Source organism: Drosophila mauritiana, chromosome 3L, assembly GCF_004382145.1.
Source record: "Drosophila mauritiana strain mau12 chromosome 3L, ASM438214v1, whole genome shotgun sequence".
Lineage (NCBI taxonomy): Eukaryota > Metazoa > Arthropoda > Insecta > Diptera > Drosophilidae > Drosophila > Drosophila mauritiana.
The window spans coordinates 21,845,045-21,869,835 of NC_046669.1; the positions used below are offsets into that span (position 1 = coordinate 21,845,045).

Below are 24,791 nucleotides of genomic sequence, written 5' to 3' on the forward strand. Positions count from 1 at the left end.
TTTGGCTGCCCGACGGTACCCGGACCAAAACACGGACATGTGTGTCTCCCTAGGTAGCGATTAGATGGGCGAGCTGGGGAGCACCATCCGCGGAAATGATGCATGGCTGAAGGCTCAGGCCGCGAAACTTATTGGAATGCATTGAACTTTCCTGGACTGGCGCTGATCGCAGCCACAGCCTCGAATTCCTCAAGGCTTGCTACTGCCAATGGCTTCGGCACTCCGATACGCGGAAACTTTCAATGGATCCCAGAAATGCGCCGAAAACAGTAAAAATTACATTTTTGGCAAAGTCCTTGACTTGGATGCCAAAAGTCTAGACTCTGCGCACAGACAATGCCAACAAAAAGCAAAGACAAAGGACATGTCACCCGCGAAAGGAAAGGCAGCGAAAAACGCACCTTGGGGACATGCAAAGCGGTCCGGAGTCCATGGATTCCGCAGCCAAATCAACGCGAATCGAACCAACCTGCTGGTGGGTCGGCGGAAGGAGGGGGATCTCCTGCCTTCGGGGCGTGCCAGTCGAAATGAACTCGTGTCGCAATAATTTATATGAAGCGGGCGGAAGGCGACGACAGAAATAAAAACTGAAACTGAAAGGTTTTGTCCTGGGGCTGGGGAACCCATGAAACCCAGGTCACTGGAGCTCCGCATCAGCGTTGCCCGCATTGTACATCGTACTGCGACTCGGACCCTCTCCTGCCATTGAATGTTTAAATGGATTTCTGCTGTATATGTTTTTGTTCGCTTGTCTACAAGTTCAAGTTTATGTTAACAACGACAGTCGATGGCTATTAAATGGCTGAAAGTATGTTCAACACCGATTCGATTTGACTGCGCACAACTCTCGCTTTTGTGGGGCCTGGCTTATCCTGCCCAGCTCCCCCCTTTGAAATCCAAAAATAACCAAACCGACAAATGATAATGACACATTTCATATTACACACAGGCAAGTTGTGGATGCGGTCTCCCCATTCAATGAGCAATGAAATGTCTCCATGGCCTTTAAATATGAAAACCAAAGCAGCGAAGTTGAAGTTTGGAATATAAATTTCATTATTTTTACGAGTTCAGTCGTTGTCGGAGAATGTCGAGATTTTGTGTTTTTTATTAACTCCTTATGGATTCGCAAGTGATTCCTGGACCTCACAGCTCAAGAAGAAAACTGCGGATGGAGGTGGATGTGAGATGGAGACGGCGGCGATTAAAGCGGTTTTACGACTTAATGAGCCACTCGCCGGCTCGTTTAGTTCGGTGGATAGGTGGAGCATGTGGGAGCCAGATTGCCCACGAGCTGCATCCCAGCTCCTTCCCCTTGAATCCGGACGACAATAAAACGATAATAATGATGATGTGACGCGGCCCGCTCATGGAGGCGACAAAATCGCTGTACTGACAACTCTCGACCAGCTCCAGTTGGCACTAAGGAGCTCGTATCCATTCAGCCTGCGGCCTGAAATTGGTAAAACTGGGGAAAGCACCAGATAAGCATCGACATCGCCGTAGAGTGAAAATGTTTATGAGTGGCCAGCCCATTAGAGATTAGACTAAAGTGGCTAGCGCTCCCTAATGACTGGGCCATTATAGGATCGAACTCCTTTCCTGTGGATGTTGGCATGTGCAAAAAGACAGTTTTCCTTTCTGAAGTTGTCAACAGGTGAAAGTGACTCACATTATTGTTGAGAACATCTTCATTTTCGATCCTTTGTGCCTGGTACACAAGTTGCCTCATGTAAGCCTATCCCTTGAAGGAAAAGCCTATGATTCTAAACTCCAACTGAAAACTAACTTCAAATACTTCAGAAGTACTAAGCATGTAAAAGCACCGATTCCTATATTTTATTTGTTCCTTGGAAGACAAAGATGGGAAACTAGACGGATATTACGATCTTTTCCTTCGCAATATAAAGAAAACCATTTATTGCACCTAAATCGCTTATTATCTCTCAATGAATGAACTACGGATGAATCCAGAACTTTTCTAGAAAATACCTGGTATTGTAGAACAATGGACTCCTGCACAATAAGAAATCCCAGCCAGAAGTTGCAACTCCTTGAGCCAGAACAAAACTGCACGTACCCCCAAATAAGCCCGGAATGCTCCACTGCTCCGCCCGCTGGTTTGTTTCGTTGTTGGGCCATAGTTGGTTCCGCTTGGTGCAAGTTTAGTTGCTTCAATCAAATCAACGAAATTTTCGCAAACTCAATTTAAATCAAATGCTTTTGCGACGCAGACAGGCACACACGGATACCCGCACACACGTGCACATCGAGGAAAGATGCCGTGTTGGCTCTTTTCAGATGCTTTTCGGCTGTTGTTCGCCGCAGCAGTTTTCACTGTCTTTGAAGACTTTGATTGTCAATTTGCGATTGTCTCGAAATTGAAGCCAGCCAGCCAGCCAAGAGCAATTCGAGAGCGTTGGAGGAGGAGGCGAGGGGAGCAGGCGGCTGCTGCAGCATTCGACAATTTCTGGACCCCTTCTTCCATGGGCGGCTCCCCTTCGGCACATATGCCCTGATGTTCCCTTGTCTATTTTTAAGTCGTTTTTATTCTGCCATTGAACGAATGTTGTGTGGCTTGGTAATTGCTGCAAAGGGCGGCCTGGGCCGGGAATGCCAACTTTAAAATTGGTAACGCACCGGGGGAGCGGGCGGAATTCCCTGCCACTTTCAGGACCAAAAGCGGAAACAAATTTCCGAGAGTTACGACTTGTGAAAAGAGAGATATAAAACGGGTTACACTCGGGTTTCGGGCTGCAGCTGATTGACAGGCTCGATTGCATGGATCACAGAGGGGGGAGCTGGCAATTGGCACTTATATTAACTTTGATTTGGCCAGGTTCCTAGATCGAAGAATCGTATCCTGCAGCTACGATTTCTCAGCGAGCATTCGCCGAGCCAATTAGTGGCGGGATTGACAAGATGATTTGCCTAAATTGTGGACGGGTACTCATTTAAAACTAGTGTTTTGAAATTGCTTGGGAATTTCTCGTGCCGGAGATAAGTGGCGGTGCTAAGTGGGTGGGGGCAGCATCTTCCCCGGTCTCCTCATTCCAACCCACTTACTGGGAACACATAACACATCCGTTTGCCATAAAATTGATGGCCCAAAACCGAACCGAAAATGCATCTCTAATACACTATTTCATCTGGGAAAACAAGCAGAAAAAGTACCGAGACAAAGTACAAGTTCAGGAGGGATGGATGGCCATAAAAGCAGGGGCAAACTTCTCGAAACGAACCGCATTTAATCACACATTTTCCAATGAAACTGCAGCAAATTGTTTATTTAATTTTTAATGTGTGCCTCGCAGAGCGAAGTGGCAAGGGGATAGGGCAGGGAACGGCAGAGTTTGGTTTTTACGGCGCACACGTTTTGAGTTCGCGTATCTCTCTTTATGGCCATTAGCGTATGATTTGTCTTAACAATTAAGAGCGGGTCTAGTCCGCCAGTGGATCCGAGCAGGGCGGATGGAAGGAGAGTGTTCCCTGTTCGCTTTTTGTCTGTAACTTGTAGATCCACAGACGTACTGCACAAATATGCAGTGTGGTTGTGGCCAGCGGCTGCCACTTCAAAAGAAATGAAACGCAGCGAAAGATGTAAATGTGCATGTGCATCACGAATGCCGTAGCTACTTCTCCGCCCGCCCACAACTCCCCCCATGTGCCTATATGTTTTATTTCCACTTGGGCTCTGGTGTTTTATGAGTACAGCTAACTGATTGATGCGCCTATTAGGCGAATCCCCATTCCCAGTGGCATCTATCAGAGCGAGGGCTTCGATAGCAGGTACGGAGCATTATTTTGACGCTAATTGGATGGCAGATCTGGTGTGGAGAGAGTGGGCTAGAGTAGTTAACAGGCCGGGTTTTGAACATTTAATTAAGCAATTATTTCAGAACATCTTTCGGTCACCTCTGCAGACACCAGATACCATTGGGGAGGTAAATGCGAGAAAAGCCAGACCGCAAACAATTTCCTCCCTACGGCAAACTCATGTTTTATTAAAGCATTTAATATTTTTGGCAAATAAAGGGCTCTCCAGTCCCGCCCGTGCTCTCCTCGAACAAATTTCATTAACAAAAGCAGCACACAGACTGTAGTTGCTGTGCCCTTTTTTCATTAAAACAAATTTCCATACAAAACCCAAATGACATCAAAGATTCATTTTTATCATGGCGAGGCCGAGGCCGAGGCCGACGACGAGAGTCGGTTGTCTGGCCAAGCTTGGCCCGATGTGACTATAGCTATGCCTGTGGTTCTGGAACCGGGATTGGGACGGGGTCTAGGTCTGGGCCTGGTTCTACTAGTAGTACTCGTTTCTGTTTGCCCAACCAACAGATTGCAGACGGAGGCGGTACTAGCAGCTGTCCCGGCTCGTCTATCATAATACTTAAATATTTATAAATTTAAATTCACGTGAAAAACAAAGCGTCTTTCTATGCCGAAGGGCAGGATGAGGCGACTGGATGCAGCAGCGACAGCGTGGAATTCAGCAGAAGTTGAGAAATGCCAAAAGGAAATGAAGTAATTTCGTAATTTGCACTCGAGCAAAAAGCGAATGAATTAATCTTAAAGCTGCATGTGGGGTGGAGTGGCGTGAGGCCGGAGAAAAGCCACATGCGACACATGTCGACGGTTAGGAGCAACCCCAATTGCTCTTGCAATTCCTGCCCCAACTCCGATCCCGGCGTGAACTCAAACTCCGACCGGAGCCACATCATCGAGCCGGCTTTTGATTTACGTGAAAAATCGCTTATGTGGAAATGTATTCGCATTAAATCGCAAAACGCTGGCAAAAAACAATGTGCGAATAACTGTCGCCGGATCCTGGGATGCTCGGTGCCCAGAGTGCTCCCCTGGCCTCCTGGACTCTGTGCCGGATTTGACTGCAAAATTTATTGAACGCATTTCACGGCCCTCCTCCAACCGTCGCTTTGTTCTACGCACTTGCACTGGCAGCAAAACCAAAAGGCAAGCTGGTAGGGCGAGAAAAATTATACATTTCCTCGTTATTTTTATTGAAAATGAAAATTTATGGCGTCTTTAAGGCGCGACACATTCGCATTCGCATATGCATGTTAAATGGGGATTAGGCCTCGTGCTGAAAGCCTGGGGCAGAATCCACGGATGAAATGGGGCCCTGGACGGCAGGCAGCTCTCTTGATGCCATGAAAAATTAGCTGTCGTATTCGGATTTACGCGCAAGATATCTTCTCACTTGTGAAGTGAGGCACCTTACATATCTTCCCAACTTTAAAGTTCTTGACCTATCTACTGGCCGTAGGAATGCACCTGCACCCGCTACTCACATTATTTTCCCATTCACATGCCATAAAGGCCGAAATCAAAGTTATTCTTCAGCGTTCCCACTCGGATCGCTCACACCGGACTGCTGAGTCAGAGGTTCGGAGCTACGTATACCCACATCAGCCACGCCCACTTTCATCTTTGTCTCGGTCCCCTGTCTTGGCGCAAAATTAATTGCTAATTTCGAGGCAAATAAAATAACAGAATTCTGCGGATGAATCGATCGGAGCGGCGGCGTCATAAACCAGGCTTAAGAGATCGTAAACAAAACCCCTGACAAATCCGCTGACCGACGCTGCGTGGGCTTAGGCGGTGTATCTTTTTATGATTTTTACGTTTCTGATATTAAAATTAAAATCGAAGAACACGAAGCCACAGCCAAAATAATCCACATAAAATAAGGCCACTGAGAGAAGCCGGGAAGTGTGTCTTGAGTATTCTCGGAATTTCTCGCAGTCCTAATCAAAAACTCTCGACTTTGACAGTTCGCAGCGGTCCAAAATTAATTGGCATTTAAAGGCATTTTTCGGATTGCTGGCTGGGGAACTGGCTCCAATCTGTGTAACGAGGGTTCGCAGTGTCGGTTGTTTGGGGGAATTATGAGATGCATAAATGACGCAATAATAAGCCAGGTACATAGAAGTTGTTGTGAATAGATCACAAACAACTCTTCGGTCTTACAGACCACTTTCCCTACATATGAACATATAAATGGAGATCTACATATTTCTGACTTGACTGCTTTTACGTTCAAAATGAGTTATGTTGTCTTGCCACGCAAAATCTCAAAAAGGATCATTAATAAATACTCCGTCTTCCCGGACCGCGTCAATCCAATCTACTTGTGTTCTACTCAACCGTGCTTTAGCTAAAACGCCATCTCCATCTCCACATCCAACTCCATTTTCAGCTCAATCTCCATCCCGCCCAGCTGTCAGAGCGGGGGGCAGATGGAGATCCAGAGACAGAGGGCTTAGCGGTCCCATTCGTCGTTCCTGCGCCCGCCTCTGGGCCTCTGTCAGTCAGCTGGGTGAGATCCAGTGAGCTCCAGCGAGCTCCAGCCAGCTCCAGTGACGGGACCCACCGAATACCAACCTAACAATGTCTAAAGTCTGCGCCGCGTCGCGCAAATAACATGCAAAATCCACTTCTACGCTTTTGGTAATCCGCATTTTAATGACTTATTTTCTCGGCTTGCCTTTTGGCAACAAGATTCCACACATGTGCTCGAGCCGGCTCCTCAGTTCCCCAGCTCCACATCTACTCTGGCTGGCAGGATGGCAGGCGGGCAGTGGATTTGGGGTGGTGCCCCCAGTTCCAAAAGTAGACAACACCTACTGAGACGGCCTCGGGGAGAAGTCTTCTGGCAGACGGCCCACTCCATAAAATTGTCATTTATTATTTTTTTGAATTATATTTCTGTGCTTTCGAACGCCGAGGCTGGAATTTATATTTAGCTTAAACTTAATTTTACGTCTCTCTTTTAAATATCAGCTTTAAGCTGTGGATCCCCCAGCCTTGATTTTATTCACTGTTCCGGTGGCTCTAATGCAGTATGCTGGTCATATTGACTCCTGTGTGGAAATTATGTTTAGAGCGGGCAAATGCAAAATAAATTAACAATCTCACCCTGTCCTCGTGATGGGGTTGCTATTAAAATATTTTACGAAATTAACCCTTTCGCAGTCGAGCCTTCAGATGGACTTAATTTATGGGCTTGCTGCAACTGCGTAGCTATCAATGCGCCTCTCCAGAAAGTATGCAACTGCAACTCTGTTTGGCCGTCTGTATGTCTTTCTGCCTGTCTGGGGCTTTTTCCGCCTTGGACTTGGTCGGAGTTAATGCAGCAGGAACAGGACCCGTGTTTGCCTGTTGGCTGATTAATTGCAAATTGCAGGGGTGTCTGCCTGGCAAACCACATTAAAAGGCACCCAAAGGTCACGAAAGGAGCCACGTCCATCGATCCTGCTGCGGACCCCATCTCATGCGTATTCCTTGTTTATTATTTTCACTTCCCCACCCTCCACCCACCAGTCGGCCCCCGTCATTTATGCAAAGTGGCGCACCATGAGCCTCACACTACCCACCGCCCAACCACCCACTCGGCCACCCCAGCCCCCTCGAGTGCCAATCCAAAGCCCTGCAGCGCCGTTTGCACCTTTGATGTGCGCTCCACTTCGACGACAACATAAAGGGTGGTGGGCGGTGCGTGGGGGCATGGGGTGTGCAGCACTTTCATCATTTTGGCTTTTGCCATTTGCGCCCGGACGCCACTTTTGACCACTTGATGGCGGCGAAGGGTTGCCACTTGGCCAGCTACCAGGTACCATGCGCCCTGTAGTTGTCCTTTGCCCACCTTTTTCCGCGCTTCAGGTCACTCAGTCAGCTCTGGTGGCTTTGGAAGCCGTTCCTGCCAACTGCTGTGTTGGGGCTGCTATCCGTCCATCAGCAAGCCCATATTGGGGCACTTCGCCTTGGACTAGCTGCCACACCCCACCAAGCACCAACCCCATTCGGTAGCTACTCGCTTCTGTTGCCGTTCTTGTTTCCACTGATTAACCTGATGCCTTTAAAAATTCGATAAAGCCGCTGGCCTGAGGAGGGCAAATTTGTCTAGCCTCGTTTTAGGAGACCGGAAATGAGGATTCCAGCGGAAGTAGGCGAAGGATACATGGGCTCGACGCCCGATAAGAACAAGTGTACATCGAAGCGCATAAAATCTAGTTAGGCTAGTTGGAATTATTTGTTAACAAGAAAACTTTACCAAAGAAGGAAATTTAGTTTACACTTTACATAGGATTATGTTTAAACAAGTTAAGCGTAATAGTTTGCATTGGTATACCATAGTAGAGCTTTAAGAAGATCGAGTTCAACATAAAAAATAAATTTCTTACATATTTACCGTCAGTGCTCTTGGAATGCCTTTAACTCAAATGAAAGAGGAAATATCTATATATATTTCCTATGATTAAAAAAGTAATTGGTTCTGCATCTGTGACCATCAAGCCATTATTAGCTGCATTTTTTTCAGCCATGCAACCCGAATCTAATCATTTATCATTCGTATAATTTTTTTGATCTTTTGAAAATAAAGTACTGTTTGAAAGTCTGTTTTTCTTCTGTGTGGAAGTTCAATTGTCGTCTGGCTGCGGACTAAAAAGTGGTAGGCAAATGCATTCATTAATAAATTATCGGACCAAACGAAACCCCAAACTAAAAGGAAGGCACACACGCCCTTTGTGGGGGAGATGGAGACAAAGTGTACAAGCCACCGCAGCCACCATAGACAACAAGGAGCCCATGTCCTGGCATGCGAAAGGATGTGAAAGGACGAGGGCGATATCATTACGTAAACGTAAAACTTCCGCCTTAGAAATTCAATTAAACTAATAAATTTTCCATTATCCTTATCGATGGCATCGAAGCGCACAGAGAGAGGAGGCTGCATTTGATTGTGTGTGCCGGAGTTGCAGCCGGAGTGCGAAGAGGGATCTCCTGATGGGGATGTGGCAGAAAATTTAAATTCGTCTAACGCAAACATTAACATACGAACTGAAGCGGATGGGAGCTGAATTGGGGAAGGAAGGAGCTTGTGGAGAGGCGGGTAACGAACACATGTGTAAAAATAACAGCAACAAGGACAACAAATAGCAACAATTTGCATAAATTAAAACTTGCATCAGAGGGAATGAGAGCAGCAGCAAGGCATCAGGACATTGGGCTCAAAGGCGGCACATTAAAGAAAAAGTCAGTTAATGTGTTCATTAAGGGGCACTTAAGTGTATTAGGAATTACATTTTAAAGAAGGGCTTTAAAAACTACTCCTAAAATAATATTTGAAAAACATTTAGGGTTTATTGCTCCACAGATCCAAAACATAACTTACTCTTTTTAAAATTTATTTGTAAGAAATTGCTTTATTTGTAAGCCATTTTTTCGATTGTCCCATCTCCAGATTGTCTTTACTTTGCCAACCTATGGGCTGCAAATTAAAATGTGCCAAATAACAAGGCAGTACGAGGCAGGATTCGAGTCCTCGGTAAGGCGAGTCCGAGTGGGAGTGGCCGACCAGCTCGAAAGTTCTCTGGTAATTTTAAAGTACCCCGCATTTATATACGACCTGGGCATACTTCGCAAAAAGGCAGGGGACTGGCTTGTCCATTTAAATTCCCAGCATATTAAAGGACACAACATTTGCCTGGCCTGCTTGGAAGGAGCGGTTGGAACGGAGTGCGGTCTGAGGGGCCACCACTCCAAGCAAATGCGACGGCGACATGCCTCAGCTCCGGTTTTTTGCATGTGCAACACCACAGAAGCGGTGGCAATACCACCAGAAGCAGCAGCAGGAGCAGCTGATTTCTTTGTCAGGACGCACGCAGTGCAAAGGGGTCTGCGCTGTGAGGTCCTGGGTGGCTCTTTCCTCTGCGACGGCAGGACAAACACGTAAATTAATCTGACAAGTGATACTTCTGGCCTCGGGTCTAGCTCCCTGCTCCCTGCCCCACGTTCCCTGCTCTCAGCTTCACTCCCCTTGCCTTGAGGGGCCGTCAAAATGTCGCTACCCCGGACAGCAGCCATGTGGCAAGCATGGAAGTCCTTTGGTCGTCACAAGCACACACTCTCGCAGGACAATGCCTGACTGCCGTCTGCTGGCTGCTGACTGTTTCCGAGCTGACTTTCTACTCGGCTGCCAGTTGATGAGACACTGACGTCGGCCAGACACCGCCAGGACGGCAGTCCAGGGAGCAGTCCGCAGTGGAGCACCCAAGACTGCGCGGCCCCAGGATCCTCAGGATTCCGAGGTGGGGTGCCTGCGGTGTAGCCTCTCGGCAGGCCTCCTTTATTTACATGTATTGCAGTTATTTTATATGTAATTTATTTCCCAACGGCCCTTGGAGTCCTTGGGTGCGTTTCCTGGCCCTTTCTTCATATCTGTTTTTGTTTATTGGTTTTCCAACTTGGGGCTCTGTGCTCCACCGACGACGACTGGCTGGTGCCTTCCCCATTGCGAAAGTGTGTTGTCTGCCAGTCGCTTGCCGTTGTCGGCTCTGGCGGTCAAGTTTGAGTTTTGGTTTAATGGGGCCGCCGGGCTGGACAGTAAAGTGGAGTGACCACAGCCGAGCTTCAGGCGGGAACGATGGGAAGGAGGGATATCGTATTACCCCTGTAATGATTAGGTTTCCAGGAGGAGGCGAAGCCTTCCCATACTTAAGCCAATTTTATACTATTTTAAACAGCGAAATATCCATCATCTATACATCCATGTTTATAGATTTTTTTAAGATTTACCATACTTTTAACATACTTAATTCAGTATTATTATTATCGATCCAGACTAATCGTGTTTTACATGATTATTTGCGGGTTAGTGTCTCAGTTTTAATTAAATGTAGAGTATTTAGAAATAGTGTTTTTTTTTAAATATAATGGAAAATGCAGAATGGAAATACAGCTTCGTCTCTGGTTAATTTGGTTTTACTGTCACGGTGAATGTTAATATTGTTATGATTATTACTTGTATTGTATTAAAACATATGCTTATGCATACAAGCTTTTAAGCTTGATTTGGGAACATTCCCTTCTATGTATATGTCGTTATTCAATAAAAGGGTTTAGTTTTAAAATACTTAATTCCAGTATCCGCTGTTCGATTGGCAGCCTAATAATTTTACTTTTAGCAAATGAACAGCTTTTTATATTCCCATGGAATATGCAATGACAGCGGTGAAAACACAACCAGAAAGAAAGACGATTCCCCGGCACACTTCACTGCTCGTTAATCAATTAAAACATTTGAGAATTTGCATAAACATTTTCGCCCCCCGCCCTGCCATGATTTGTTCACTTGTAAGTCTCACTTTGTTTACATGGAAGTGTTCTGATCCCGCCTTCCTCCAACTCCACCCTTCATCATCTGCCGATTTGTGAATGCGGCATACAAAAATTGATTAAAACATCACGTAATCGCAATGTCGTCGTCGTCGCCGGCTCCGAGCTGGGAGCTTGGGCCATGGGCGGCGCCAACGTCAAGTTGGGGATCTGAATTGGCATCTACATACCATATACCCATGCCATATATGTATGGCAGATCTCCGGACTTCGGCGGAGCACCGCACGTACGCATGTGGTTTCTCTGGGCGGTCGGTCTATGCCGTTTGCATATGAATCCAAATAGTTTCAATTGAATTCTGCGAACTCGCAGTTGATTCATCTGACAGCCTTTGCAGTGAATTCAAATCGAGCCAATTATCCATTGCGTATAGGCGATGTATTGAGTCTATTACGGACCGCGGGTATTAACGACAAATTGCGCATCGATGAGGTGGATGTGGACCAAGTGACTCACGGCGGACAGAAGAACCTGACATCTTATCAACACTCACATAAATAAGACACCGGGACTGGAACATGGACATGGACGTGGACATCTGGCATTCGTGGATTCCGTGCCCCGACCGTAACTCTTTCTTGCAGTCTTCATAAATTTCATTTTTACATGCGGCCCAATGTCAGTGCCCTTGGTTTTGGGCCTTCCCAACCCGCGTCTGGGCCAACTGGACCAACCAAATATGCTTAATGACTTGTTTGTGTGCTGGATTTAATATAAATTATATTTTTGGCTGCCCGTGCGAGAAGCGAGTCTTCCCTGGAGAGCGCCAAAGTAACCAGTTCGGTTTGCGAAGTGATTAAAATTTTATTCCAATGAATTTTTGTGCGGCGAAGCTGGCGATGCAATTGCTGAAGGGCAATCCCCGGTGAATTATGGAGCAAGTTGGGGATTTTAAGCTGCCACTTCGCTTGCAGCCGGGACCTCATCCATCATGGGAAATTGAACTCATCTCCAGTCGGCCTGGCCTACCTCCCACGCAACTCCCAATAGATTTCCATGCCGGAATACTCGTATCTGGGTCAGAGTGCTTGATTGATAGTAAATAAAGAGCGAATCGTTCGAATCAAGTCAAATCATATTTCTTCTGAGCGGTACTTGGACATTTTAATTAGTCGTCTCCTCCTCGGCGGCTTTGACACAAGGGGGCAAAATAATTGGCCCAATTCAGGGACTTTCGATTCGATCTGATTGCGATTGTGGGGCGACTGGCAGAGGTCTGTGCATCATTTGGATCAATCAATCAGCGGATTTGGGTAAGCTCGAGTTCTGGCCCAGAAATATGCCACACATGAATCAACCCAGACGCAGAAGCGGCGAAAAGGTTGCTCGTAAAACATATGGAACGGCCTGAATTAATTTGCAATGAAAATGTGCGAAAAGATTTGCATGGTCGGGATTTGTGGTAAAAAATTGACCAAAGCATAAGTTTAACGGCGCGGCTACGAAATATGTTGTCAAATAAATAAAAATTCCAACCGCACCGAATAAAAACCCGAGGTGGAGCGGTGCATGTATACTTTGATATAAATGTGGAGTAGTTAGTTCTGCTCAACCCCAGACGAAGACAGGAAATGTAAGGAATTGCTTTGGGCTGCCGGTCGAGTGGGGGCGGTGCTCTGAACCTGAAAGCTGTCAGTCGATCGATATTTCATGCAAGGTTCGAAAAAATCTCTCTCGAGCATGTTTATGAAAATGCAACCGGAAATCGATTGTCTGTCAGGCTACCATTTCTATAAACTACACTTGGGAGTCGAGCGGAGGACCAGGAATGGCTCTGGCTAGTAGCTTACCCATTCCCCCGTAAATTATGCAAATAAGTCAACACTGGCGAGAGGATGTATGTGCGTCTGCTGGAAAAGTTTCCCCGACGGACCACAAATGAATCATATGCCAAAAGGCATTTGAAGGCCTCAAGCTTTTGTAATGGGGCCTTTGGGTCCTTCTCCAGCCCACCTCCATCCTCCTCGCCATGTCTGCGCCAACATGACGCTGGAAAGTGCATGTTGGAGCAGGGAAAGTTTTGTGCTCAAGTCTGAGCGCTGTCAATTTCAGTTTCCGTCTCCGTCCGGATGCGAGACGATTTTGCCAGATTTTCCCAAGAAGCAACATTTGTCTTTCCTGCAGTTTGGGTGTGATCAAAGAACCGAGGCCTGCTTACCCTTCATAATACTTATAAGTTACTTTCTGGGACCGCATGCCGAGACTCACCTGCAAGGACAGAGATAAAAGGATATTAGAGAGAAATAGAGAACGAAATAGAGAAAGAGAGAGAGAGGCTACGGCTCTCTAATACATAATCTAATACCTAATCCCTGGCCACAACCCGACTTACATCGGGTTTAATTAACGAAGGAGGCGTGCTGGAAGGGCGGACTAAACTTAACCGGAACACAACTTAAGCGCATAAATTATAGCCTGAGCTCGGACTTAGGAATGCTAATGATGTCCTCCAGCTGTCCTTTCTCCACTCGCTTCGTGGTCCGGCTAATAATGCTTTTGCATATAATCAAGCAGCCCATGCATGACCTCTCCATGGCCACATCTCGGGCTCCCCGATCCGTCTTCTTGGGAGGCTCACGGTGCTAATCCAACGACTTGACTGCCATTACCCAGGACACTGGAGTCGGGGTGGGGGAAAAAAACGTTCATTTGCTCAATCGTGCACTCGAAAATGTCAATTTACATTTGCGGACTGGTTGGCAACGCATTTTCCCCCGAGAGGCAATCCGGCCCCAGCCAGCTTAAGTTGACTTTAACGCCTCAATGCATCCAACTAGAAGGCCCAGATGGAGGCGGAGACCAAGGGAAATGCGAAGGCATTCCATATAGGAGAAAGTTTTTGTGTGTGCAACAGGGAAAAAAGAAAACTTTTTATTAAAGTCAGCTGAAATGGGTGGAACTCGTTTCGGTCTCGAATTTCAATGCTCCCAGAAACTAGCCCTAGTCCTCCACGTTCCCTCAGCCATCCTCTTTCCACGCCCCTTACTCCTAATGTCCGTGTGTGTGTGTTTGACAATGTGGGCGTGGTTCCCGGCTCTGTCTGTTGCTTTGGTCAAGTTAATTTGTATGTGTGGCCGTAAACTTTTGCCAGCTTAGACTTTCCAACTGGCCAGTGGGCGGTCAGGATGGATGGATGAATAGCTGGATGCTGCCGCCACGGAGATTTGGACAGTTGGGTGCGGGCCGGAGAGTTCCCCCGGTATCTCAAATGTCCAGTTCTGGGCTCCGACCAAAATGTGTGAATTTTGTTGGCTTATTGCTTTTCTATGCCGCATAATTGCTGACTTCTTTTGCACATTCGCACACATCATTGGAGCGGGATGGACTGGGTTGTACTGGACTGTTCAGGAAGGGACCGATTTGGGTGGGACTAAGCATGTTTGTCCTCGGACAAGGCGCATAAATCATCGGGGGCTGCCGCAGAGCCCCGAAATTTATGCTTGGTTGCATTTTTGATGTCCGGGACCTAGGACGAGGACGAGGATGGGGACTGTTTAAATGCTCGCCCAGTGGGCAGGGAAGATAAGAGTGGTTGGGTGCGCTGTGGCCGTCAGAACAAATCAAGAGAAAAGCTTCCGGAAAGCGTATTTCAATTCTGAGCGGTCGGATGCCTATACCCAGCTATCTTGGCACTGAACTCCACCTACAGAGTCAACAGAGTGTTTTATAGATAGTTTCGCACGTTATAGGGGTTGCATGGCTACTTGGTGGCCACCAAGGTTACCACCGCTTGCTACCCAAACAAGTTGTCCCAGCAACGCGAATCGAATTCATTTTCCCCCTTGGTATCACTCACTGAAGCTTAAGTCCTGATCCAGGATATACTCTCCAGGCACGGTTTTTAACGCCTTGTTAACTAGCTTACTTTAAAAAGGATGCCCTGCTTTTCCGCCTCCAATGTGCGATTCGTCAGTGCAGAATCTCAGGTGCAACAAAAGTGCAATGAGCTGAGAGCCAGGGCACGAGCCCAAACGGCAGCCTATCGCCCGCCTGCTGGTGGCTTCCGCCCAACCACCACATCTTTCGGGTCCTTCAGGAGACCACTCTGCGACCAGTCGGCGGCTTATGACCAGAAGCAACTAAAGCGCAATGAACGCGATCGAAAGCGCAATCAGGGCGCAAAACAGGTGGTGCTCCGTGCCGGGGAGCTTCGCCGTCTCAAGGATCAGGGAAAACTAGAAACCGTGAGCGAGAAGCTGCAGAGGATTGACCAGCAAGAGGAGGAGCACCGCAAACAGCTGCAGATGGTTGAGGAGACGCGACAACGTTTCAAGGCCATCGATGAAGCCAAGGGAGTGGGCGCGTCCGAAAGCAGAACCACCCTGCTCAGCGAGATCCTCGAGGAAAAGCAGTCGGTGCTCAGCCGCGCCTTTCTTGCCCGTCAAGAACAGGAACAGGAGGTGAAGCAGATCAACCGCATGATTCTCGACGCAAAATGCAAGGCTGTGCGGGAAGCGCAGATCCATGAGAAGCACCTCCTATCCAAGGCGCTGCGCGAGGACGATGAGCGACTGGCACGTATGGTCAACGAACGGGCCCAGAAAGCGCTGACTGAAGAGGATGAGCGCGAGCGACTGGAGGTGGAGAAGCGGAACCGCTATGCCCAGGAGATCCGGCAGCAGCTCTCAGAGCGCGAGAACGTGCGCTACTTGGAAGCCAAGCGGGTGGCTGACGAGGCCAAGGATATTCGTCGCGCCACAGAGCTCCTGCGCAGCCAGGAGGAGCAGCAACGGGCCTTTGCCCAACTGCGCAAGCAAAGGTTCCGGGAGGAGCTCCAGCGCATCCGGGACATGTCCAACGTCTTTAAGACGATGCTTAGCGAACAGGAGCGATTGGCTGACCTGCGGGTAACCGCCTACATGCGCGATAAGCAGGAGAAGGAGCGCCAGCTAAAGGAAATGAAACGTCTGGCCAAAAAGGAATTCGAGCGCCGCCAGCAGCGCATCTTCACGGTAGCTGCCGAAGCAATGGAGACGCGCCAGACAAACGACGAGCTGAAGTATCTAAAGGAGCGCGACCGCGTGGAGCGCGAGTATCGGCAGCGGGAGAAGGAAGCAGCCATAGCGCGGCGGGAGGCAGAGCGGGACCTGCTTGAGGCACGGGCGCAGCAGGCCCAGGAGATGAAGCACCGCCTGGCTCTGGAAATCGCCCACGCCGGGGAGGAGTTCGCCAAGGTCATGGATCGCATGCGTGAGGAGGAGGAGAAGCAGAAGGTCATGGATCGCCACCGGGACGCTCAGCGGCAGGCGTACCGCCAGGACTTGCGCCAACAGATGACAGACAAACAGGCGGAGCGTCGTCGTCTGGCCGAGCTGGAAGCCGGAAGGGTGCAGAAGTGGCTTGACCAGGAGAAGCAGCGGGACGTCAACATCCAGCAGGTGATCAGCGCCAAGATCGCGGCTATGCGCGACAATTGCCTACCGGAGAAGTATTTGCGGGAGGTGGAAAAGCAGCTGAAGAACATCCAAAGCTCTCGCAACCGGATCCGCTGAGGATAGCCTAATCTCACAGGTTGTTGCCTAGTGTCGGGCGCTCTTGGAATGCCGGTAGTTGGGTCTATGTGGGGCCACAAAGTATGCTATTAGTTCCAGTACTGTAAGGCTTCAAAATAAAGTGCACTTGAAAGTAGGAGCGTGGTGTCATAGATATGCGAGTGAGGAACTCGTTTCATGGCTGGGCAGGTAGCTCATCTACTAGACAGATCTAAGAGGTTCGAAGTTCGAAGGCGATTCCCAGCCCAAAAGTATGCCGTTAAATTGCCAGCCAAAAGTAACTGGCGAATCGAAATCAAAGAACCGCCATGATGACGAAGCGACATTGTTGCGCGTGCGGTAGAAGAGTCCGCCCACACATCACGCTAATTTCCAACTATGTGGGCGTTTAGGCCACCTCCCCCCAGCAACCCCCTTTTCCCGCGGGTGGGCACAAACAATTACGGGTGAGCGGGAATGGGGTGGGGAAAACTACTGCCTGGGTGCCATGGAAAAAGTGGTAGCCAACTTTTGGCTACAATAAAATTTTATTATGCCACACACATACGCTGAGCGTACACAAGCAAACAATGGAAAGACGACGACGAAGATGAAGATGAAGACGGAGCTGGAGCTCCAGCTTGAGTGGAGATGCCACCGCTAGCGACAACGGCAACGACGAACTCTTGTGCATGGTTCAATTATCGTATTTCATGATTCGTTAAATTTTCGCATACGCCAAAAAAATACCCAAGATAAGCCCCCAGCGCCCACCCACCCACCTACTGCCACCCAGCAGGCTGCAGGCGAGGAAAAGCCAAGGAACAGGTTTCCCCTGACAACCATTGTGATTCCTACCTACGACATGTCGGGGACCCGCAGAGGGGCTATGGGCTTGAGCCTGAACCTGGGCCTGGGCCTGGGACTGCCTGCCTGCCACTCGCATCGCATATGGCAGTAATAATTCCAATGACAATAAACGTTGTCGTATTTACAAGTACCAACACACACGCTTACACACACACACACACACACACACCCTGACGTGAATTGATGAGAAAAGTTTGAGGAAATGTCAATAGAGAAGCGGAGACAAACTATGCTCCGATGTGCGAGGGAGTCTGCACGAACCGTGGTTCGAGAACTGGAAGTCCGGAGGAAACCCTCCATGTTGCCTACACTGGGGTAAAAATCATACAGGTCTTGTTGTTTTTGTATGTATATTTTAAAAAAGACTTATTAAGCTTAAAAGGGGAACTGTATTCCTTAATAGGGAATAGGTTTTTTAAAGAGTTCAGAGGATTTCAGTTCATGTCCATAAGCTTTAACTCTGGGTTCAAGACAAATGGTTTTTGCTCACTAATTTGCCTCGATCCGAGCTTATTCCTCTTAAATTCACTTAAGATATGTATCTTCTGAAGCCTTATAAGCCCCATCCCACGGTGCCTGTCGCGGCATCTTTGGCATTTATAAATATCGTGCTGGGCAAAAAGGTAAAAGCCAAAATATCGATATTGTAATTGGAAAAAAGTACGACGCAGCTGCCTTAGTGTGCACTGCATCGCTCCTCCGCCCTTTCACTCCCATCAAAATTTATCTGCAAGATTGCACACAATTGTTTTGTATTAGCCGAGTGATTCCATTCCTTAGTTCGCTCCAGTTCGGTTTGGCTTCCTTGGGCACTCAATAGTTCGGTAGCGGAGAGTAGGGATGAGCTACCTCCGGTATGTGTGCTTAAAAATAAATTGCTCGGCTTTAGTTTTGCGTTTTATTCGTATGGCTTTTCCTTTGTAGTTGCGGCTTGGTTTTTCCGCCACAGCCGCAGAAGCACTTTCCCTTCTCATGCCCGCCCCTCTCATAAACTCAAAGTTGCCCCTTCAAAGCGGCGCAAGACAGATGAGCAAAGTGGTTTCGGTATCTGTGTCCGTATCTACATCTGCAGAAAGAGCCTCCTCCATATCTAGGTGACTGGGTAATGGGTCTCAATTGCGCCTCAAATTCAAGGCATCAATCGTGCGTCCGTTTGCATATCCATACGCCGTTTGGGCGGGAAGGCGAAATTGAAAATGGAAAATCAATATAAATGAGGAAGCCGCTTGATTGGACCGCTGCGGAGGTGTCGCTGCAAAATGGATTTGTGGAGGTCACCGGTTCCAGGCAGGAAACTGCGCATCGAGCAGCAGACTGAGCGCAAAAATAGCGAATTATAAATAGACAAAATTCGGTTTAATTGGACATGGCAAATCAATGGAAATCAATGGGGAAAACGGTCTTAAATTGAACACCGCAATCAAGGAGTTTCGCTTGGGGGTATTGATTGATGGCCTGCCGATGCTATCTGCTCCATCTGGAGAACCTCTTTCGCCCCTTAACCTAACCCTCTAATCCGACCGATAAGGAGGAGCGTGCACCTGCCAAAGGTGGCGCCCACTTGCCGCGACCCCGTCCAAAGACCATTCCATTCGTTGAGCTCTGCGAATCTAAGACTTTGTGACTATTCTTCCAGGTATGTGGGAGAACGACTGTGCGATTATGAAATACATGGGTCCGATTAGATACGCGACACGCTACAACGACAGGTACAATTAAACGGGCCAGGAATGTTTATTTTCGTTTTGTTCGATGTGGAATGTGTTGTTCTAGTGGTATTATGACCACAATTACATATTTATTTATCTTTTTATCTGATAGTCGGAAGGCCTTATCAAGCCTTTGTTTATGGACAATCTAGCCTTCTTGAGCAAAGGGGTTTCCTGGAAATGTGGTGCGCTGGAAGCACAACCGAATCGAAGTGTCGAGGAGCCAAACTTAAAAAATTCCACCTCGTAAATCACTTGGGCAATAAACATTTATTCAGCCTGTAGAGCAAACACTTAGAGTAAGCCTTAAAATCTGTCGGTAGCCAAACATAATTAACATAAAACAAATAATAAAATTAAACTCGACTTAATTGATTTGTTCATAAATCCCCCTCTGCGAGTGTTTCGCGTCTGTGCAGCCATAAGCGCGGCATTTATTATTATTTATTATTTTTATGCACTATCAGCCGCAAGGCGCAGCAGTCGGCGTCGCTGTCCAGAGATTGTCGCAGCTGATTGGGAGCTGGAGCTCCACGTTGGCGGGCTGGCCACTTCAAAAGCGGCAGCGGCGACTGCGACGTGACTGCGGGATTGTTTACAAACAAACAAGTGGCTAGCGCAGAGTCAGTAGCTCCGCCGAGATACTGCGGCTCGATCCGGCCTTGCAATATCAGCGGCAGATACTTTTGGCGAGATACTCGCGCATAGCCGAAATTCTCGTGATCTCGCCATCGAGCAATAAGCCGTCGAAGGCCGAACCGATTTCCCGGATCGGCAGCGGAGTTGCACAACCGATTGATCGCTTTGGATTTCGAAAATCGCCGGAGGAGTGTGGGGGTGGACATTGGCATATCAGGTAAAGAGTGCGCCGCGCGCTTATCACATATTTCTATTTGCTTCGATTTCTAAATGGAAAAATAGTCGAAATAGCAGCCGGCAGGCGATAAGCCTGATTATTCCTCTACGCCATATTTCCAGCTTAGTGTCTCAGACGACGTGGGTCAGATCGGTGGGCGGAGTGGCGGGCCGCGACATTTGCGGCTTGTAGACCTCCTCGTTGTCGTCCTCGTCCTCTGCGTGCGAGTCCTGGGAGTCGTGCGAGTCCTCCGAGCCTCTGGAGTTTCTGGAGTTTCTGGAGTCCCTGGAATCCTCCACATCCGAGTCCTGGATGTCGTCGAGCGGCGTCGTTGTGGTCATTGAAGCGGAAGCAGCTGCCGCCAGGAAGTGCACCTTGGCAGAGGCCGTCGAGTTATTGTTGTCCGCCATTAGCTGGTGGTGCAGGTGGTGACTGTAGTTCAAGGAGGGCGGGATTCTGCCGGTGGAGCGGGTCCGTCGCCGCAAGAGGTCACCCACGTAGGCGGCTGTGATGGCGGCATAGGTCACTCCAAGGAGGGCGCCGGCCAGGACGTCGGACCAGTGGTGCCAGTAGTCGGCCACGCGGCTCAGGGAAACGCAGAGGGCAGCCATAAGGAGCAGGAACTGCAGGACGTGCCGCAGGACTCGCACTCCCCCTCGGCTCCTCCACACTCCGTGTACGTAGAGGGCCAGCAGGACCATCGAGTAGAAGCTCAGGCTGCTGTGGGCACTCGGGAAGCTGACGTGCAGCTCGCGGATCTGCCGCGTGGAGAGGTTGTGGTTAGAGCAGTGGAACTGCTCCACGTACAGCTCAGCGTTCTGGGGGTCCGAGCAGGAGCTGCCATCGTCGAGGCGCGGCTGGCAACCGTGGAAGAAGTGCGGCCTCAGCCGCCCGACGGCGTGCTTCGCCAGCTCGGTGGTCAGGTAGGTGGCTATGAAGCCGAAGCTGAAGGTGGCCTCTGCGCGCCACAGATTGCGGAAGTAGAGCCTGGTGCGGAAGCGCTTGCAGATCCGCATGATCTCCACCACGGCCACGAAGAGCATCGGGAGCAGCAGCATCATGAGCAGCAGCATCGGCACCGTGATCGTGCAGTCCTTGTAGGGATACCGGATGCTCAGATCGGAGCAAAAGAAGCCCCTTTTGAAGGTGTGCATGACTTCGGTGGCTATTCGGCTACTTGAATGTATGTGTTATGTATTTCAGCCGCGTTCTTATCGCGTGGGTTCAAGCCAATCCATTGACACTTGGCACTGGTTTTTGTGACAGTACATTTGTTTCTGCTTTTCACGCCCAGTATCTGTGGCCATTCGTTTATTCGTTTCACTTATTTTTCGGTTGTCACACAAATTGCGCACTTACACGCCGGCCCGAGCGTTGTATATTGCGATTTTCGCTTTCGAAAAACGCGCGCACGACTTCTCCGACCGACCGGGTTCAAAGGCGATTTTCTTCGCGGGAAATTAGCGAATTACGGCTAACAGCCGTCAGTCAGCCAGCTGGACGTCGCTCTGCACCGCCTTTCGCAGACCGTGAACCGAACCAATGGCAGCGCGGGCCCAGCAAACCACGAACTAACGGCTTTGTCCGCACTCCGTTTCGATGTCTTTGGGGCTCTGGGCCGCTCTGACGCTTTGTTTGGGATCGTCGGCGAATGTACCTAGCTCGCTGCTAGTGACTACAACTGCGACTGCGACTGCAACTGCGACTGCGACTGCGACCGAGAAGGCGACTGAGAAGGCGACGATCGCTGCCGAGCTGCCGGTAGCGACTGCCCCGCGTCTTCGAAACAGCCGTTCGCCTCTGGCCCGCTGGAGTGTCTGCGCACCACGCTCCACGCTCTACGGTCTTCCGTTTGCGGTCTACGATCTGCGGGCTACGGCCTACGGTCTTCGGAACGGAGAACGCAAACACAAGCCCAAACAAAGTTGCTTCTGAGAGACGGCCCACCGCGCCGAAGGTTTCCAGCGCTGTGTGCGATTCGCATTGATATTGGATTTCAATGGTACTTGTACTGCTCCTTATCACGACCGCGCTGCTCTCAGCTAGCTCGTACACTGTGAAAAATGTAGTAAGATTTGATGTCATAGAAAAACCCGAGCAGCCCAGATGAGCGTATTGAAGAATAAAATTTCCTGGGAATTTAGATCGATACCTATTTGATTATTTAATTTCTTTATTATTAGCATTTTATAAATAATAATAAATCAATTCGATATTTTATGTGACGTAGTGTTTCGTTACTTCTTAATTAAAAAAAAAAAGTGTTTTCAATAGTTTCAATACTCTATCGGTTTTGGATTGTTTTGGATTGACTTGGAACTTAGTTCTTATAGGATCGAAAAAAAATGTAGATCAGCAAATTCAGAAAGAGATGCCTTAAAGCTATATACCATATTATATTAAATAGAAAGGACCAACCTTGGATATGATAGCAATGTACTGTCATGTACTTAATTTATTGTAGGTTAAAATGGTAATCATTATAGCCATTTTTTAAAATTTAACGTTACTGATTTTCCTATTAGAAGTATTTAATGCTTTAAGCGGGTCGCATACAAGCATCTGAATTTGAATCTGGTTAGGACCAGTGTATGCCTGCTCAGACTTACTACTCTTGTCGCCTGTTGGCTTTGGCACGAATGTTGCTAATGAGGAAACTATTGAATTGTTTCAAGGTTTGCTCTGCTCAGTTTGCTTAGGCTTGTTTGCCTGCGACTTGCCGTTTGCGCATAATGAAAGAGTTGCATTCGAGTCGCTGGAAATGCGGACGCCGAGGCAGATGGATGCTGATGGAGGATGGCAGATGGCAGATGGAAGTGTAGTGGAGTGGAGTGCAGTGGCGGCGTGGAGGAGTTCCTTCGGCTGCGTGCGGTGGTCAGAGGAGTAGGTCATTCCGACGAGACTTAAAACGGCTTGCTGCTCCGCTGCGTGTCTTTAAAGCATTTGTACTGATGTAGGTCGTTGCTCGGACCCCACTGAGTAAGCGGACCTGGGCGGAATGGACTTCGTCGCAGTAATGGAGACGAGGGCCAACACTGGCAGACCCAGACTCCGAGTGCTGGAGCTGCAACTGAGGCTGGAGCCGCAGTGCATAAACTGCAGGCAGTTTATGGCCACTTTGTATTTGCACTACGAATCGGACTTCTTTATGGCAATTTGCAACTGCTCAATTTACATCGAAATTGCTGTGCTTGCAACTATTTGCTGTTAATTTATGCTAATTTCAGAGTCCCACTGAGAGGAAATTACTCCAAGACTTCGCCGGACAATGGCGACTCTGACCACGGATATGAAAACATACGAACCGACTGTTTCTGGCTAAATTCACACAAACTGATTGAATGGGACGGAGGCATTCAAAGAAGAGCTTATTTCGTATTTTATTTACAGTTTGTACTTATATATGAAATGCAAATGGCAGAAATGATGATTTTAAGTTGTTTAAAAAAATAATTCTAAAACGAATATTTTCAGGTTAGCGCAACCGAAGGTCTGAGCGATGGCCCTGAAATGTGGTTAGTTAATGTATGTTAGGTTGACATCGTTACGTAACACAGAACTGTAACCACCCGGTGGGGCTTACTGTAAGCTGATCTGTGCAGAAATCCACTACCAGATCCGCCCCTTTTCCCAATCATCGGACTGCCAAGTCGTATCAATGAACGACCGCAGCACGCGCCAAAAACGGGTACCTCATGGGTATCATTATTGCTATTACACGTCTTCCCCGAGAAGCTGACGGGCTGATCATAAGGTTTCTGGTTTTATATGGCAGCGGATTCTCATTTAGTGACACCTTCGACTGCGGCGACACTAAATCAAAATTTATTATTGGCATAATTCGCTAAATACGCAGATCCAGGGGGTAATCGTCGGTTACCCAACCCACGCGAATTTCTGGGAACAAGTAAATAGTGAACACGAAAATCTGACTCCGCACATGTACGGATCGGTTTCTGGCTTGGCGAAAAGAAGAACCACTTCCTGCCCAACAACAAAATGCGAACTGCTGAGGCAATATTTTTCAAAATCAGTGTTTTTGTTTCACTGTCGGTTGCAGTTCTCCAAGCCACCGTTACCGTCGCTGATAAGAGGAGTGTAAGAATTGGCTCGACGAGGTGTGAGCGTGAAATCGCGATGCCCAGCTGATAGTGAATCGGACGCAAATGGGCGGGCGAGCTGCGACGCAGTATGCAATGAGGAACTCATGCCAGTCCAACCCGATCCGATCCCATCCGATCCGATAAAGATTCCAACGCAATGCCCCTCCCGAGGGAAACACTTGGCAGTGACATTCCGCGATTAGCTTGGGGGGAATTCTGTTTGCGTTGCGACAATAGATTGCTGTTGACACTACGCCGACGCCAAAGCAGAGATATATAATGGGTTTGCGGACCCTAGTTCATTTTCTCAATGGGGAGTCGATAGGCAAAGCGTTGGATATGCAACGGCTGTCAGGTGGGCACATCGAGGAAGCTAATGATTCGGCCAGGAAGTGCGATTCATCAGACAGGTGACGAACGGCTTCGAACTGCCACCGATCAGTGGGGGTGAATAACCAGACCTGACGTTTCCAGATCGATTCTATGAGGGAGCAATCATAACTTGCCGCCAATCCCCTCAAGGTTGCGGACCTAACCCAACGCTAAGTTCTCCGTGGATTGAGCAATTTAACCGAGACCGAC

The 24,791-nt window shown here is 48.4% G+C and overlaps 2 protein-coding genes across 2 annotated transcripts; one reads left to right on the forward strand and one right to left on the reverse strand.

Moving 5' to 3' along the window:
- The first annotated feature begins 15,075 nt into the window (after window positions 1–15,075).
- Window positions 15,076–16,692, forward strand: LOC117142062 (cilia- and flagella-associated protein 45). The gene has a single exon (XM_033305940.1). It carries the CDS (start codon window positions 15,076–15,078, stop codon window positions 16,690–16,692), a length of 1,617 nt encoding a protein of 538 aa, XP_033161831.1.
- Window positions 16,693–19,497: 2,805 nt separating this feature from the next.
- On the reverse strand, window positions 19,498–22,049 carry LOC117141384 (putative phosphatidate phosphatase). Its single transcript, XM_033304798.1, has one exon. The coding sequence runs from the start codon at window positions 21,258–21,260 to the stop codon at window positions 20,238–20,240; it is 1,023 nt and encodes a 340-aa protein (XP_033160689.1). The 5' UTR covers window positions 21,261–22,049; the 3' UTR covers window positions 19,498–20,237.
- Between the last annotated feature and the right edge of the window lie 2,742 nt (window positions 22,050–24,791).